Source organism: Mustela lutreola, chromosome 4 (genome assembly GCF_030435805.1).
Source record: "Mustela lutreola isolate mMusLut2 chromosome 4, mMusLut2.pri, whole genome shotgun sequence".
In the NCBI taxonomy this organism is placed as follows: domain Eukaryota; kingdom Metazoa; phylum Chordata; class Mammalia; order Carnivora; family Mustelidae; genus Mustela; species Mustela lutreola.
In genome coordinates, this window is record NC_081293.1 from 31,564,637 (window position 1) to 31,580,485 (window position 15,849).

A 15,849-nucleotide genomic window follows, 5' to 3' on the forward strand; every position below is an offset into this window, starting at 1 on the left:
CACACGCCCTCCATTCTGGGAGCTAAACCCATCCCACTGCAGCTGTGACGGGCTTGCCGAAAAGGGAGGCCCAGAGAATAGAATGTAGAGATGTGAACAAGACATGATCTTCAGCCAGACTGAGTTCCTGTCTTTCAAAATGGCCCTAAGATGCCGAATAACTCAGCCGCTGTTTCCAGGCAGCGTCGCAAGGAAACCACTGAAACACCTGCCTCCCAGCAAGGCTGGTTGCACTGAGTGCCCTTGGCACTCAGCAGCTGTGTCTAACCATGAGGTGAGGAGGCAGCGGCTTCAGAGTTAGGTTGGGGTACCCTAGTCCTACCATTTATCAGGTTGTTATAGGGCATGTTCTTACTGTTCTAAGCCTCAGTGTATACATTTGTAAAATGATATCTGTCTGGTAATGATACAAGAATCAAGATAAGCTAGTAAATGTTAAATACCTAGCATTTAGTTGTGCCTAATAAATATTAATTTCTAGTCCACTAACAATATCTCCTTTACAGATAAAATGTAGTCCATGGGCAATCCTTCAAAGAAACCCATCTATAAGTATTTTTGAATGTTTAATAATTTTAATTTTGTCTCAGGAAAATCCCATATATTTCTCTATGCCCATGGTTATTAATCTTTTGATTATTATAAAATTCTTTGAGAATTTGATAAGCGCTAAGGGTGTTTGCCCATAGCACTTATCAGAACGTGGTAATGCATACACACAAACTCTACTCAAATTTCATGAGATACATGGTCCCCTAGGGTCTGTCCATGGACCACAGGTCCAAGGATACAAGGCTAAGGACAGTTGCCCTACATCTTAAAATGTGAAGCATCAAAATGCATATATTTTTCTACTAAGGACCTGAAAGTAACTCTTCCGTGAGCCAAGAAGCATGAGGCTACTTTGGTTTAGTGCAAGGGCTTAAGAGTGTGTTGCCTTAATCTCTGTTTGTAATCCGTGCTTCACCAGTAATAGATAGTGTGAACTTCGCCAAGTTATGTGTCTTGGTTTCCTCATAAAATGGAGGTGGTAATGCAACCAACCTTATGGCGTTGTTAAATGAGTGTGTTAAATATAGTAAAACTTGGAAATGTTAATTATTATTCTTTAATTCAACCCGCCATCATTTACTGAGCCTTGTCTATGTCTGTCCATATGTATGTCAGGCACATGAAACACACAAGTAATCTCAAGTCCTTGAAGGTAACTAAACAGCCATCCAAATATCTCCTAATATCAGAGTCAACACTTTATAAAAATATCAAACAGAACCTTTATCCAGGATGGTAATTGTGCTTAAAATAATGGTACACAATTAAAATAACCCTTCAAATAAATAATGTTAAGTGGAATAAAAGTCCCTACTTAAAAGAACTTGCCTGTTCTCTTAAGTGCAGTGTGCCCCCCACATTTTCCCCCTAGACAAATGTAGAACTTCTAAATTTTGTCTGTTATCTTTTTCCTACCTATAAATGGGCCCACTTAGGCCTAGGTTTTAATCCTGCTGGCTCTGTCCTTCACTAGCTGTATCATCTTGAACAAAGTGCTCGGTGAACTTGTTTTTTTTATTTACCTTGTAGAGTTTTTATAAGACTAATATATACAGATACCTAGACATAGTAGGTTCCTACAAATACCTCACTTGTAAGTCTAGAGGCAAAAGACAATTTGAAGATTATTGCAGGAAAGCTGTTGTGAGAAGATATGGGGCTAACCTCTGGTAGGTGACCAGGGCCCCATAAAGAAACAGATATAAGGGAAATGTCTAAGAGGCACTAAGACTAAACGACTAAGAGGGAATGGTGACTGGCCACATATGGGATATAGGGTGAAATATGAGTCCACACTGATTCCATTGATTCAAGGCTGGATAACTGGAAGCCTGAAACTGCCTCTGACTGAGAGAAAAAAGTCTGAAGGGAGAGCTGACCTGTATTACATCCTTGACCTCATGGTTCTAAGAGTCTCAAAGGCAGTTCATTGACTAGGATATCAGAACAAGTCGGAAGACTTAAATTCATGTATAGACTCATTAATAGGAAAATGTATTGTATTGTATTGTATTGTATTGTATTGTATTGTATTGTATTGGCTTGGTAAGAAACCTTAGAAAATATCCAGGAAGCTGGGGCATTAGAGGAACTGCATTAAATGTTAACATGATACTGGTGGTTTTACATTTTTGTTTGGTTTTCAGGATGACATAAGGAAATAGTGTTTTATGAAGATTGTTCTGAAAAGGTACACAAAACTGAAAGGCTGGAGGCAGACAGACTGGACTTTGGATTAACTGAGGCCTGGAGTAGTGAGGCTCCAGATTAGTATGGTGGGAGCAAGAAGGGAAAGGGAGGAGAACCCAGAAAAGGACACTCCAGGACTTGGAGGTCAGCACAATGTGTTTGAGATTCATCCACATCATTATGTGTATCATAGTTGTTGTTGTTTTTTAAGTTGAGTAGTATGCTAGCATACGGATATATATCAGTTTGTTTTTCTGTACACTCATTGATGGAGTTTGATTGTTTCTGGCTTTTGAAGGATGGCAGTTGCTATGAACGGTTGTGTGGAAGTCTTTATGTGAACATCTGTTTTCATCCCTCTTAGGTAAATACCTAGGAGTGATAATCCTGGGTCACACGGAATATGTATATTTAACTTTGTAAAAACCTCCAAAATGTTTCCAAAGTAAATGTCCCACTTTACACTGACATCAGTAGTATATGAGAGTTCTGTTGGTCCACACTCTAATCAGCACAATACTATCAGTATTTTAATCATCCTAGTAGGTATGTAAGTAGTATTTCACTGTGGCTTTGTGTTTTATTGAGGACTAATGATATTGAACACCCTGTCATGTGTATATATCTTCCTTCTTTGAAATGTCTGTTCAAATCTTTGGCCCATAAAAAAAATTGGGTTGTCTTCTTTTTATTAAATTATAAGAATGTATTATATATTCTGGATGTAAGTTCCTTGATAAATAATATGTATTATAAATATATTATTTTGCTTCCCTGGAGTGAACCCTATTTGATCGTGATATATGACCTGTTTTATATATTGCTGATTTGATTTGCTTTTTTTTTTTTTAATTTTTACATGCGTTCACTAGGGATGTCGATTTGCTTTGCTTTTTTTTTTTTTATTTGATTTTTACATGCATTCACTAGGGATGTCAGTCTGTAGTGTTCTTTTCTTATATTGTCTGTCAGGTTTTAGTATCAGGGGAATGATGGACTCATAAAATAACATGAAAAATGTTCCCTTTTCTGCTTTCTGAAAGGATTTGTAAAGCACTGATATTACTGCTTCCTTATATGTTTGATGGAATTCACCAACAAGGCCTAGATATAGGCTGGTGTTCTCTTTGTGTGAAAGTTTTTAATTATGAATTCAATTATTTAAATGGATACAGGCTATTGAGACTTTCTATTTTTTCTATGTGTTTTGTTAATTAATGTCTTTTAAATAATTTATCTAATTCAAATAGAATGTTTAATTTACATAAGGTTGATAGTAATATTCTCATATAATCCTTTTAAAATCTGTAGGGTCTGGATTAATATCCCCTCTTTCAGTTCTGATGTTGGTAATATGTATTTTCTTATTTACTTTAGTCCAGCTAAAGATCATTTTTATGATCTTTCCAAAAATCCAAATTTTAGTTTCATTAATTCTATTATTTGTCTGTTTTCTATTCATTCATTTCCACAGATGCCTTTATTATTCCTTCTTTCTACGTATTTTGGGTTTAATTTTCTCTTCTTTATATGTTTTCTAAAGATGGGAACTTATATAAATAAGTTTAAAACATTATTGTTTTCTGATATAACTATTTAAATTTTTTAAAAATGATTTTATTTATTTATTTGAGAGAGAGAGTGAGCATGAGAGGAGAGAGGTCAGCGGGAGAAGCAGACTCCCTGCCGAGCAGGGAGTCCGATGTGGAACTCAATCCCAGGATCCAGGGCCTGAGCCGGAGGCAGTCGCTTAACCAACTGAGCCACCCAGGCGCCCCTGATATAACTATTTAAAGCTGAAAGTTTCCCTCCAAGCACAGCTTTAGAATATCTCACAAATTTTAATATAGTTTTCTCAGTTTTATTCACTTCGAACATTTTCAGATTTTGTGATTTCTTTTCTTTAAACCATTGGTTGATCAGAAAAGTGCTATTTTTTTTTTTTTTTTTTTTAAAGATTTTATTTATTTATTTGACAGAGAGAGATCACAGGTAGGTAGAGAGGCTGGCAGAGAGAGAGAGAGAGAGAGAAGCAGGCTCCCCGCCGAGCAGAGAGCCCGATGTGGGACTCGATCCCAGGACCCCGAGATCATGACCTGAGCCGAAGGCAGCGGCTTAAACCACTGAGCCACCCAGGCGCCCCAGAAAAGTGCTATTTAATTCCTGAATATCTGACGATTTTCCAAATCTTTTTCTGAGATTGATTTCTGATTGAATTCTGTTGCAGACAGAAAATATAGTCTATATGAACTCAATTATTTTAAATTTATTAAAAATTGGAATGATCCAGTGGATGTCCCCTATATACATATAAAGGTAGAGGGTGGAGTGTTATAAAATTTCATTTAGCTCAGGGCACCTGGATGGCTCAGTGGGTTAAGCCTCTGCCTTTGGCTCAGATCATGATCTCAGGGTCATGGGATCAAGCCCCACATCAGGCTCTTTGCTCAGCAGGGAGTCTGCTTCTGCCTGCCTCTATGCCTGCTTGTGATCTCTGTCAAATAAATAAATAAAATCTTTAAAAATTTTTTTCATTTAGCTCAAGTTGATTGGTAATGTTTCTTATGTCTTTTATGTCCTTAGTGGTCTGATTTTTTTTTTTTTTTTTTTTTTTTTTTTTTTTTTTTTTTTGCCACCTGTTCTATCAATTACTGAGAGTGTTGAAATATCTAACAGTACTTGTGGATTTGTGGATTTCTCTCTGTAATTCTGTTCATCTTTGCTTCATACATTTTGAAGCTTTGGTATTATGCACATAGAACTTAAGAATTGTTATATCTTCTTAATGAACAGATCTCTTTATCCTAAGTGTTTCTTTTTATCCCTAGCATTATTTTTTGCTTTCAAATCTACATATTTTTATTCTCATTCATAATTTCTGACTTCTAATGGGAGTGTTTTCACCATTTACATTTAATACAGTTATTGATGATTGGGTTTAAATCTATTTTCTTTATTAACATAATCCCATCTGTTTTTCCTCCCTTTTTCTCTGGCTTCTGGTGGGTTGAAGTTTTTCAAATCAAGTCTATCTTCACTATTGAATTACTAGCTATATATCTCTTTATTCTTTTTAATGGTTGTTCTGGGGTTTACAAAATACATCTTTTACTTACAATTTATCTTCAATACAATACAAATACAATACAATAGTGTATCTCCATTTCTCCTTCTGTGACTTTGTACTATTGTTATACATTTTACTTCTACAGGTTATAAATACCATGATGTTATTTTTTGCCTTAAATGATGAATTCTCCTTAAAAGAACCTAAACAAAGCAGGGAATGTCTTTTAATACTTATTCATTTACTAACATTTCCAGTGCTCTTAATTCCTTTGTGTAGATCAAATATCCATCAGGCATTATTTTCCTGTCACCTGAAGCATTTTTCTTAATATTTAAGATAGTCCAATTTTGCTGGTGAGGACTTGTCTTAGATTTCTCTTGTGTGAAATTGTCTTTGTTTTATCTTCATTTTTGAAGAATAATTTTTCTAAAGAATTCAAGAATGACTTTTCCCCTTAATACCTTGTAGCTATCATTCCACTGTCTTCTGGCTTGTGTAGCTTCTGATGATAAGTATGCTATAATTCTTCTCTTTGATTCTTAGCACATAATATGTGCTTTTTCTTCTCTGGCCACTCTAAACATTTTCTCTTTATCACTTGTGATTATGAAAATGTGATTATGGTGTGTCTTAGTGTGATGTGTCTTTATTCTTTTCCTGCCTGAGCTTCATGTTGCTTCTTAGATTTAGTTTTCATCAAATTTAGGAAAAAACCCCATTACTCCTGCAGATATTTTGCCTGTCCTCTTCCTTCTCCTCCCCTTCTGGGACTCCAGGAACACAAATGTCATTACTTGACATTACCTAACAGCAGCAGCCATGGAGATGTGCTGCTTGAATTTCCCCATCAAGAAAAAACTGGGCATTCAACTTGAGGAATGCAATTAGACGACAGCCTTCAGCTGTTAGTGCTTTTAGAATCTACCTTGGGTTTTGAGCATCCATGCTCTTCCTAGACAGTCTTCACTCTGGTCATTTCTCCCCAACAGGGAACTCTAATGGGAAGTCTTTGACCGAATACACTCATTGAGTTGGCTGATTTTATCATCAATGCATGGCAGACTGAAGCTTTCTATACCCAATCCTACTTCCATTCACAAATCCTGTTTTCCCACCAGTATCTGTACTATGGTTTCAAGGTTTTTCTTACTCAATTTTGTTCCCTCCCCTTTTAATTTTTCCCAGGCATTACTGTTCAATAAGCCTCTTGCATTCCAAACTCAGCATCTGCTCCTCAGAAAACCCAACTAACAAGGTTAGTACTGGAGTAGTCCAAAAAAGTAGGCAGTAAGATAGGTCTTTGGACCAGATTACTAACCACCCAGCTCGTAGTGAGGACCTCATCCTGGGGGTATTTGAGGCATGGACCATCCCTGGTATAAAGTGGCAACCCAGTTGCTAATCTCCTGCAGAGAAAGAAGAAAACACTTAAGACCAAACTCAGGATTTAATAGAGTTGCTGAGTTGCAAAGAAAATTTAATTCTGAACCAAGACAGGTATGTTATGCCAGTGTGAGAGTCCTAGTTCAGAAAACCTAACACCCTGACAGGCAGGATGAGTATATCTGGTGATGAATGGTGATTTTTCCCAAAAGTGGATTAGGGATGCCCAGTGACACTCTTCAGTGTTTCTCAGCCACACAGCAGGTCCAGTTCTAGCCTGTGGCATCATCCCACTGAAGTTTTCTGCCACCCTACAGGCCAATTTCTGCTAACTGGCTCTAGCCAACCAGTGCTTATAAGCAAATTTCTCTCAGCCACCTAGTAGGCTCCAGCTTGACCACACCCTTTAGTGAGTTTCTCTGCCACTCAGTGGGGCAACTACCTGTGGACCAGCCTAAGGCTGCCCTTGCCTTCCAGTTTCTGTAACACTCAGCAGATTGTTTACAACAGAGGAGCTCTTGCTGACCAGCATCCACCAATGAGTTTCAGAGCTTCTGAATTGACTACCGCTACAGACAAGCTAAAGTCTGCACCATCTAGCTGAATGTGCTATTGGTGGCTACAACCCCTTCAGTAAGGTCTGAATCTCAGACTAGGGATCCAGGGAGCCCTATTCTAAATGCTGAGTTTCTTCCTTGTTTATTCTTTTTCACTCCTAAAAATAATAGTTATTCCTACATTTGCCATTTCTGTGTTCCTTAGCAACAGGCTTTCTCCTTCTAATGGTTAAACAACTTTTACTAGGTGCTAATTTTAATGGCATTATCAATATATAATTCACATACTATAAAATTCACCCACTTAAAACTATATGATTCAATGGGTTTTATTATACTGAAAGTTGTAGAATCATTACCACAATCTGCTAGAACATTCTCACCTCATAAATTCCATTCCTTTAAGCAGTCTATTCTCCATCAGTCCCCATCACAATTAACTTCTAATCTATTGTGTCTCTATACACTTGCATACTCTTGACATTTCATATGAATTGAATCATACAATAAATATGTGGTCCTTTGTAACTGGCTTTTTTCATGTAGTACATTTTTGAGGTTCATCCAGATTACAGCATATACCAATTCTCCATTTCTCTTTATCTCTAATAATATATACTACAGACATACCACATTTTTTTTCATTCATTGGTTGATGGACATTTGAGTTGTTTCTACTTTTTGGCTGTTACGGATAATACTGCTCTAAACATTTGTGTACAAGTTTTTAGGTCAGCATATGTCCTCATTCTTTTATCTATATCTAGAAATGGAATTGCTGTGTCATATGGTAACCAGGTTTAACAGTTTCAGAAATGCCCAACCATTTGCCAAAGCATGACTTCACATTCTGACAGACATCTGAGAGTTTCAGTTTTGCACATATCACCAACACTTATTGTCTTTTTGATTACATCGATTTTAAAAGGTGTGAATTACTATCTCATTGTGGTTTTGATTTGCATTTCCCTAGTACCTAAAGATGTTAAGCATATTCTCATATGATTTTGTTATTTTTATATTTTCTTTGAGAAGTATCTATACAAATCCTTTGACCATTTTCTGATGTAATTGTCTTTTTATTATTGAGTTATGATCATTTTAATATATTTTGGGTACAATTCCCATATTAGGTAAGTGGCTTGAAAATATTTCTTCCATTCTTTGGGTTGTTTTTTCACTTTCTTGAGTTCTTTGAAACCCAATTTTTTCATTTTAATGAATTCTAATTTTCTTTAAAAAACCTTATTTTTCTTTGATTTCTGTGCTCTTGGTGTCTTTTAAGAAACTCTTTTCTAACCCAAGATCATAGAGATTTACACCTATGTTTCTTTTAGAGTTTTATCTCTAATATATAGGTCTTTTTTTTTTTTTAAGATTTTATTTATTTGACAGAGATTACAAGTAGGCAGAGAGGCAGGCAGAGAGAGAGGGGGAAGCAGGCTTCCTGCAGAGCAAAGAGCCCCAATGTGGGGCTCGATCCCAAGACCCTGGGATCATGACCTGAGCCGAAGGCAGAGGCTTTAACCCACTGAGCCACTCAGGCGCCCCTATAGGTCTTTCATCCATTTTGAATTAACTTTTATATATGATGTGAGGTAGTGTACAAATGCATTCTTTTGCACGTGGATGTCCAGTTGTCACAGCAACAGTTGTTAAAAGACTGTTCTTTCCATATTTAAATGTCTTGGCATTCTTGTCGAAAGTCAATTGACTATTAATGTATGAATTTATTTCCAGACTCTCAGTTCTATTCCATTGATCTACATGTCTATTATGTCAGGACTCAATGGTCTTGATTAGAGTAGCTTTGTACAACTTTCTTCTTCTCTTCAAAATTGTTTTCGCTATTGGTTATTGTGAATCCTCTGCATTTCTATATGAATTTTTAGAAGCAGTTTGTCAATTTTTTGCAAACAAAGGCAGCTAGAATTCTGAAAGGGATTGTGTTGAACCTGTGGTCAATTTGGGAAGTCTTTCAATCTTAACAATATTAAGTCTTTGGGTCCACAAACATCAGTTGTCTCTACATTTATTTAAGTCTTTAACTTTTTTCTTTTTCTTTTTTTTTTTTTTTTAAGATTTTATTTATTTACTTGAGAGAGAGACAGTGAGAGAGAGCATGAACGAGGAGAAGGTCAGAGAGAGAAGCAGACTCCCCATGGAGCTGGGAGCCTGATGCGGGACTCGATCCCGGGACTCCAGGATCATGACCTGAGCCGAAGGCAGTCGTCTAACCAACTGAGCCACCCAGGCATCCCAAGTCTAACTTTTTTCAACAATGATTTGTAGTTTCAGTATAAAAGTCTTGCATTTTTTTTTTTTTTGGTCAGATTTATTTTTGCCCTTTAGCTGACACTCTAAATGGAATCTTTTTCCCTCAATTTAGGATTGTTTATTGCTAAAATCTAAAATCAAGTAGAACTGGTTTTTCTACTGATCTTGTATATCTGCACCCTTACTGATCTCATGTATAGATTATGAAAAAAATTTAGTGGATTCCTTAGGATTTTTCACATACAAATCCCATCATTTCATATTATAGATATTTTTAATTCTTCCTTTCCTTTTTTTTTTTTCTTGTATTTGCCTAATTGCCCTGACTAGAATGGCTAGTATAATGTTTAGTGAAAGTGGTGAGAGGACATCTTTTCTTGTTCTTGATCTTAAGGGGAAGGTTTTTAGTCTTTAACCTTTAAATTTGACATTAGCAGTAGCCCTGAAGATAAAATCCCCATTCCTGGTAATAGATAGAACAGAACTGACCTCAACCACAAAGAATTGTAATCATTTGTTTTGACTAGTCTGGTGGCTTTCTGGAAGACTGGCTCTTGTCTGCCTTGCGTGGAACTAAAGCTGCTACCTAGGGGCAATGTTGAAACATTAAAAGGCAAATGTTTTGGTTACTGTTGCCTGAGTAAGAGATAACAATTGAGGTAAGCAAGAGACTGACCTTTGAAAAGCTAGGGAGGACAGGCTGGGGAATGAATGATGTCCATAGGGCTTTGTAAAGTTACAACATGTTTCTGGGAATCTAGAAGACCACATGCACAGTCAGGGTTGTGTGTGTCCTAAGGAGAGCCCTGAGAAGGCCTCATGCTGTCATTTCTGACTGACCTGGAGGTTCTGCCAAAGTAGAAAGTGGAGGCTAAGGCATAGTTGTAAACTGCCTGGCTGACTGTTGGAGGAGGTGTACCACAAAAACACACAGAGTCCCTGGCAAACACTAGATTTTTCCATTCTGGGTGTATAGGGAACTCTACCCAATCATTTGCTGGCCATTAAGCTAACATAACAGATACTGTAGTGACCACACATGACAAAGAATACAGACTTCACACAATTAGTTCAGAAAAGTTACTAGACAAACAACTACAAGAAGCAACAACAAACCCTGGGACAGAATGGGGTTGGGGGAGAAGCTGATTTTCAGAATTGCCACATTATAACCCTTTAAATGTTCTGTTTTCAACAAAAAATTACAAAGTATGCAAAGAAAAACTATGGCTCATACACAGGGCGAAAAGCAGTCAATGGAAATCCTAGGAAAGCCCAGGCACTGGATTTTCTAACCACAGACTTTAATGAAACCATGTTTAAATAATGAAAGGAAAGTATGTCTCAACTGAATAAAGAATATAAATAGATAGAAGTAGTAAAAAGAACTTTTAATTCTAGAACTTTTAATTATAGAGTTGAAAAGGATAATAACAGAAATGAAAATTTCACTTGAGGGGCTCAGCAACAGATCTGCGCAAGCAGAAGAGAGAATCTATAAACTTAAAGATAGATCAATTAACATTGTCCAGTTTGAGGAACAGGAAAAAAAAATTAAGAAAAATGAACAGAGCCTAAGATAATAGGGCCAACAAGCGTAACAGCATATATATAATGGGAGTTCCAGGGAGAGAGAAGAAAAAGAAAGCATTAAAAATAATTATTTGAAGAAAACTTCCCAAACCTGATGAAAAATATTAACCTACAAATCCGTGAAACTTCAGAAACTCCAAGTTCTCAAAGATATGTATACTCAGACATATTATAATCAAACTATTAAAAAAAAAAACAAACAAGGGAGAATCTTGAAAGCAGCAAGAGAGAAGTGACTCATCACATACGAGGGGTCCTCAATAACATTAACAGCTGACTTCTCTACAGAAACTATGGGGGCCAGCAGTGAGGACATAGTCAAGGTGCTAAATGGGAAAAAACTACCAACCAATTTTATAGTCAGCAAAACTACCCTTCAAAAAGGTAGGGAAATAATTCAGACATTCCCAGATAAACATTACTAGCAGAACTGTCCTACAAAGAATTGCCAAAGGGCGTCCTTTAGGCTGAAAGGACACTAGATAGTAATTCCAACCCACACAAAGCCAGACAGAACTGATAATGGTAATTATAAAATAAGTAAATGTGTTTATTTATAACTTTTCCCCTCAGTTTAAAAGTGCATAAAGCAATAATTGATGGGCAACTAACTTATAATGATATAATTTTTGATAAAAGCAGAAGTGGAGGAATGAAGTCTAGAGCAAAATTTTTAGTACTGAAATTACTAAACTAGATGAAATAGATCAGCTCAATCTCTTCTAATAAAAATTTTCTATGCTTTAAATTGTCTATTTCTTTTTTTTTTCATTTGTTATTTTGATGTCATATCTAAGAAGACAAAGGTCACAATATTTACTTCCACGAGTTTTATAGTTTTGCCTACATTTTGGCTCATGATCCATTTTTACATTTTTAGTTAACTTTTGCACACGTAGTGTGAGGAAGACTTTTTTTTTCCCCCCACTTTACTTTTCCCATCCGTGCTTCAGATTTTGTAATCTCTCTCCATCTGTCTTCAGGTTTGCTGATTCTTCTGCCGGCTCAAATGTACTGTTAAGCCTCCCTAGCAAAAGTTCCACTTTGGTTACTGAAATTTCCAACTCCACAATTTTCATTCCATTCTTACTTCCCATCTTTTTTTTCATTTGATGAGTCACTGTCAACATACTTTCTTTTAATTCTTTAAACTTGGTTTCCTTTAGGTCTTTGAACATATCTACATTTGCTGCATAACACTTACCCTGTATCTGGTACCCCCTGAAGGAAGTTTCTATTGCCCACTTTTGCCCGTCACACTTTCCTGTTTCTTTGAACATCTCATAATTTTGCATTGAAAACAGGACATTTTAGATAATATATTGTAGGATCTCTCCATGGTAGTTCTCCTGTCCACTCTGGGCTTATTTTTAGTTAGTGACTTGGCTGGACTAGTTCATGAAGTCTGTGCCTCTGATGTCACTGTTCAACTTGTTTCTCCCTCATTTTTATCTTCAAGTCTGACTTCCTAGGGGTTGCTTCTGAGTCAACATCATTTAATGATTAGTCACTAATTAATAAGAGGTTGTGTTTACGCCCCCTTAATTAGAGAGATTTACACTGTGTGGGGCTTGGCATTTTTTCACTGTTTAGGGAGTTTCCAAGTTTTGTCCTACATTCTGTCAGGTATTTGTAACTAAGACATTCCCCCTCTGGTTGCTCCTATGTGGCTATAGCCTTCAACCCCCACACATTATTTCTGATCACAAGGTACGTCTTTAGTTTTACCCACTCTCTTCGTCTCCCTTATCTTGTCTGTAAGCTTTCTGGCTATATTTATTGGCATCACCAGCAATTGTTAGCCTCTATTCATTGGTAGCTGATTGTCCTTTAGTTTTCAAGCATATTCAGGGGTACAAACTGCTCCAGTCTGTTCCAGTTGAAGTTAGGTCCCTAGTAATGGGAAGTGTGCTGTCAAGTCTTTGAAGCTCACTCAAACCTCCCTTTAAACAGAACCCCTTTGCCTTTGTGCTATGGAGCATTGGGGTGGGGGGTGGGAAGTAGGGTATAGCTTGGGAACCCACCTCTTATTGAACGTCTCCCAGATCCTCCCTACAGAGCAGCTGTGTCAGGGGTTAGAGGAGGGCATAGGGGAGAATCCTTTATCACCTCCCAGTATGGATCTTCTCTAGCCCAGAAACAGAGGACAGAATCTGCTAACGTTCAACCAGCTGCAGAATGTATGCAGAATAGCTCTTCTGTCCCCAGAAAGCTGGGGCAGATTTAAGCTGCCATTTGGATGCCAAGCCCACCAGAGCAGGTCTCTTGCAACATGGTTGTGTGGGAAAGTGGACTTGCACTGTAAGAGTAGCTGTCCTGTCCAGATTCTCCTTATACTACAGGATTTGGGAGTCCTACAATGGCTAACCAGCAGCCACCTCCCACTTGATTTAAGCCTTCTGTGGAACACCTGTGTGGTACATGGGATCTACAAATAGGGATATATTTAATCTTACACCCAGACAAACTGTTTATCACCCAGTTAGGTTTTGTGGTGTTTCCTTTGACAGCTTTACATAACTTTTAAATATATTATTTTGTGGCTCTTAATATAAATGGGTCTTCTTTTGTTGTTTGCCAAATGATTAAGTGTTCAGGAAAGCTAATTTTCAGTGTACCTCTTTGGATTTTCAAAATACTGAAATCAAGTCATTTGCAAATAGTGTTTTGATTTCTATCCAAGTTTTTCATTTTGTTTTCCTATCTTTTTACGTTAGCAATAACTTATGAAGTAACTGATGACAGCAGGCACCTTAAATGAAAGAAGCAGTTTCAGTCACAACCCCAAACATTACCTTCACTTTTTGTTAAAGGACTCTTAAGTATTAGGGAAGAACTCTTCTAACATATTAAAAATGACTTTACTAGGAATGAGTATTTTTTTTGGTAAGTACATTCTTAACATTGACTAAAATTACAATTTTTGAAATTGATGTACCTAATATAGTATTTTTCCTCACTATTTACTCAAATATTTCCACTATCACAATGATGGAATGTACTTTAAAATAAAGATTTTTAAATTTGGGGCACTTAACACAAGTTCAAAAGATAGAAAAAAAATAATTCAAAGAAGACTTTGTTAAACACCTCTTCCAAGTTATTGACTACTTTTCAATTATCCAATTAAAAGCATACTTAAATCAACGAACAACAAAAATCAACCAAACTGATCCTATTTCAACTCTGCATTACAGGAAGATTTTTCTGCTACTGCTACATTCTTAAAGAGCAACAAATAAAATGTCCTGATCATTCCTCCAGCAAGTTTCACTAGATAAGATCCTAAATGAAGTCAAGGCACAGTGCTGAAAACAAGAATCCTAACAAATTGCTATGTAATGATAAGGGGACATAAACAAAGTTAAATAAAAAAATTAATGAAAAACATCAGTAAATTAGCTGCATGGAATTAATACTGTTTTCACCTCGCCTCCATTTTCCCCAATCCCAAGAACTTTTACTACTTTTCTTAACAGCTATTTTAAATCACTTAGTAACTAGTATCTGTTTCTCATCTAACCTGAACAGAAATTCCCACAGCACCTGTTTCACTTTTAATCCCTCCATAAAATACATTTGCACACAAATGACCCATCTAATTTACCCACTAATCCTTTTCATTACCTTTACACTCTCTTCGCTTTTAAACACATCTACACTGGTAACTTATCAGCATATTTTAGTTTTTCTACTTTGTAAGTTTTATATAGCTGGTATGTATCACAAAAGAAAAAAAAACTGCATCAAACTTATTTTTAACTTAAAAAAATCCCGTTCTAAGAGCAGACTTTGAGAGAACTAAACCAAGTGTTAGTAAACAAGGTGGTGGGTCAAATTCAGCCCATGGCTCATTTTTTAAAATGAAGTTTTATTAAACCATAGGCATACTCATTGACTTATGTACTGTTTAGGGCTACTTCTCCATTATAGAATTAAGACATTATGACAGAGACTAAATGGCCTAGAAAGCCCAAGTTATTTACTAACTTAACTTACCCTTTAATGATAATCTTTACTGATAAACTTTGCTGACCCCCAACAAAATCAGTTTTTCATTAAAAAATTATATATATATATATACACACACAAATATATATGTATTTTATATATATATATATATATGTATGTATGCATGTATGTATGTATAAACATTTCAATCTACTGAGTGCTTAGTAAGATAGAAAGGTAAACTTTTTAAAAATTAAACTATTTTTTTAACTGAAAGCCAAATAGAGAGGCCCATTTCCAATGGAGATGGACAAATAGAGGAAAAAATGAAAACACATTCCTGACCAAGAAGCTGGATTGCAAAAATAAAACTCTTCCAGTTGTAGTAACAACCTCAAACTACTTTAGAGAACCATCTTTCGTTCAGTTTCAGCCAGGAGGAGGAAAAAAAAGGATGGAGGGTTTTGGCTCTGGATTTTTCACTCTGGCAATAAGGAGGCCCCAAGCAGGTTTGCCTTCTTTAGAATAACCTAATGAATCAGAAAAGGTACTAACCAAGGTACCTGGGACATGAAGCTTTTAAAAATGGCTTTTAAAATCTTAAGGCGAAAAGTATGTATTAAAACATTAAATCTATTTTTACTGGTATGGCTATTCTGAAATGTATTTTTATAATGCTGCAAACTTTGGCAAGATTGTTGCTTCTCTCTCTTTTCATGGAAGGCAAGGAATTATGATAAATCTACCCTTAACAGCAGAGCATTTCAATTTTATTGC

General features: G+C 36.3%; 1 protein-coding gene across 1 annotated transcript in view; it reads left to right on the forward strand.

Annotated features, from left to right (window-relative positions):
* Window positions 1-14,466, forward strand: part of BLNK (B cell linker) — a 138,835-nt gene extending 124,369 nt beyond the window's left edge. The window contains exon 19 of the mRNA XM_059169325.1: window positions 14,319-14,466. Coding sequence (XP_059025308.1) covers window positions 14,319-14,363 — 45 coding nt within the window. The 3' untranslated portion in view covers window positions 14,364-14,466. The remainder of the gene's footprint in view (window positions 1-14,318) is intronic.
* Window positions 14,467-15,849: the final 1,383 nt, after the last annotated feature.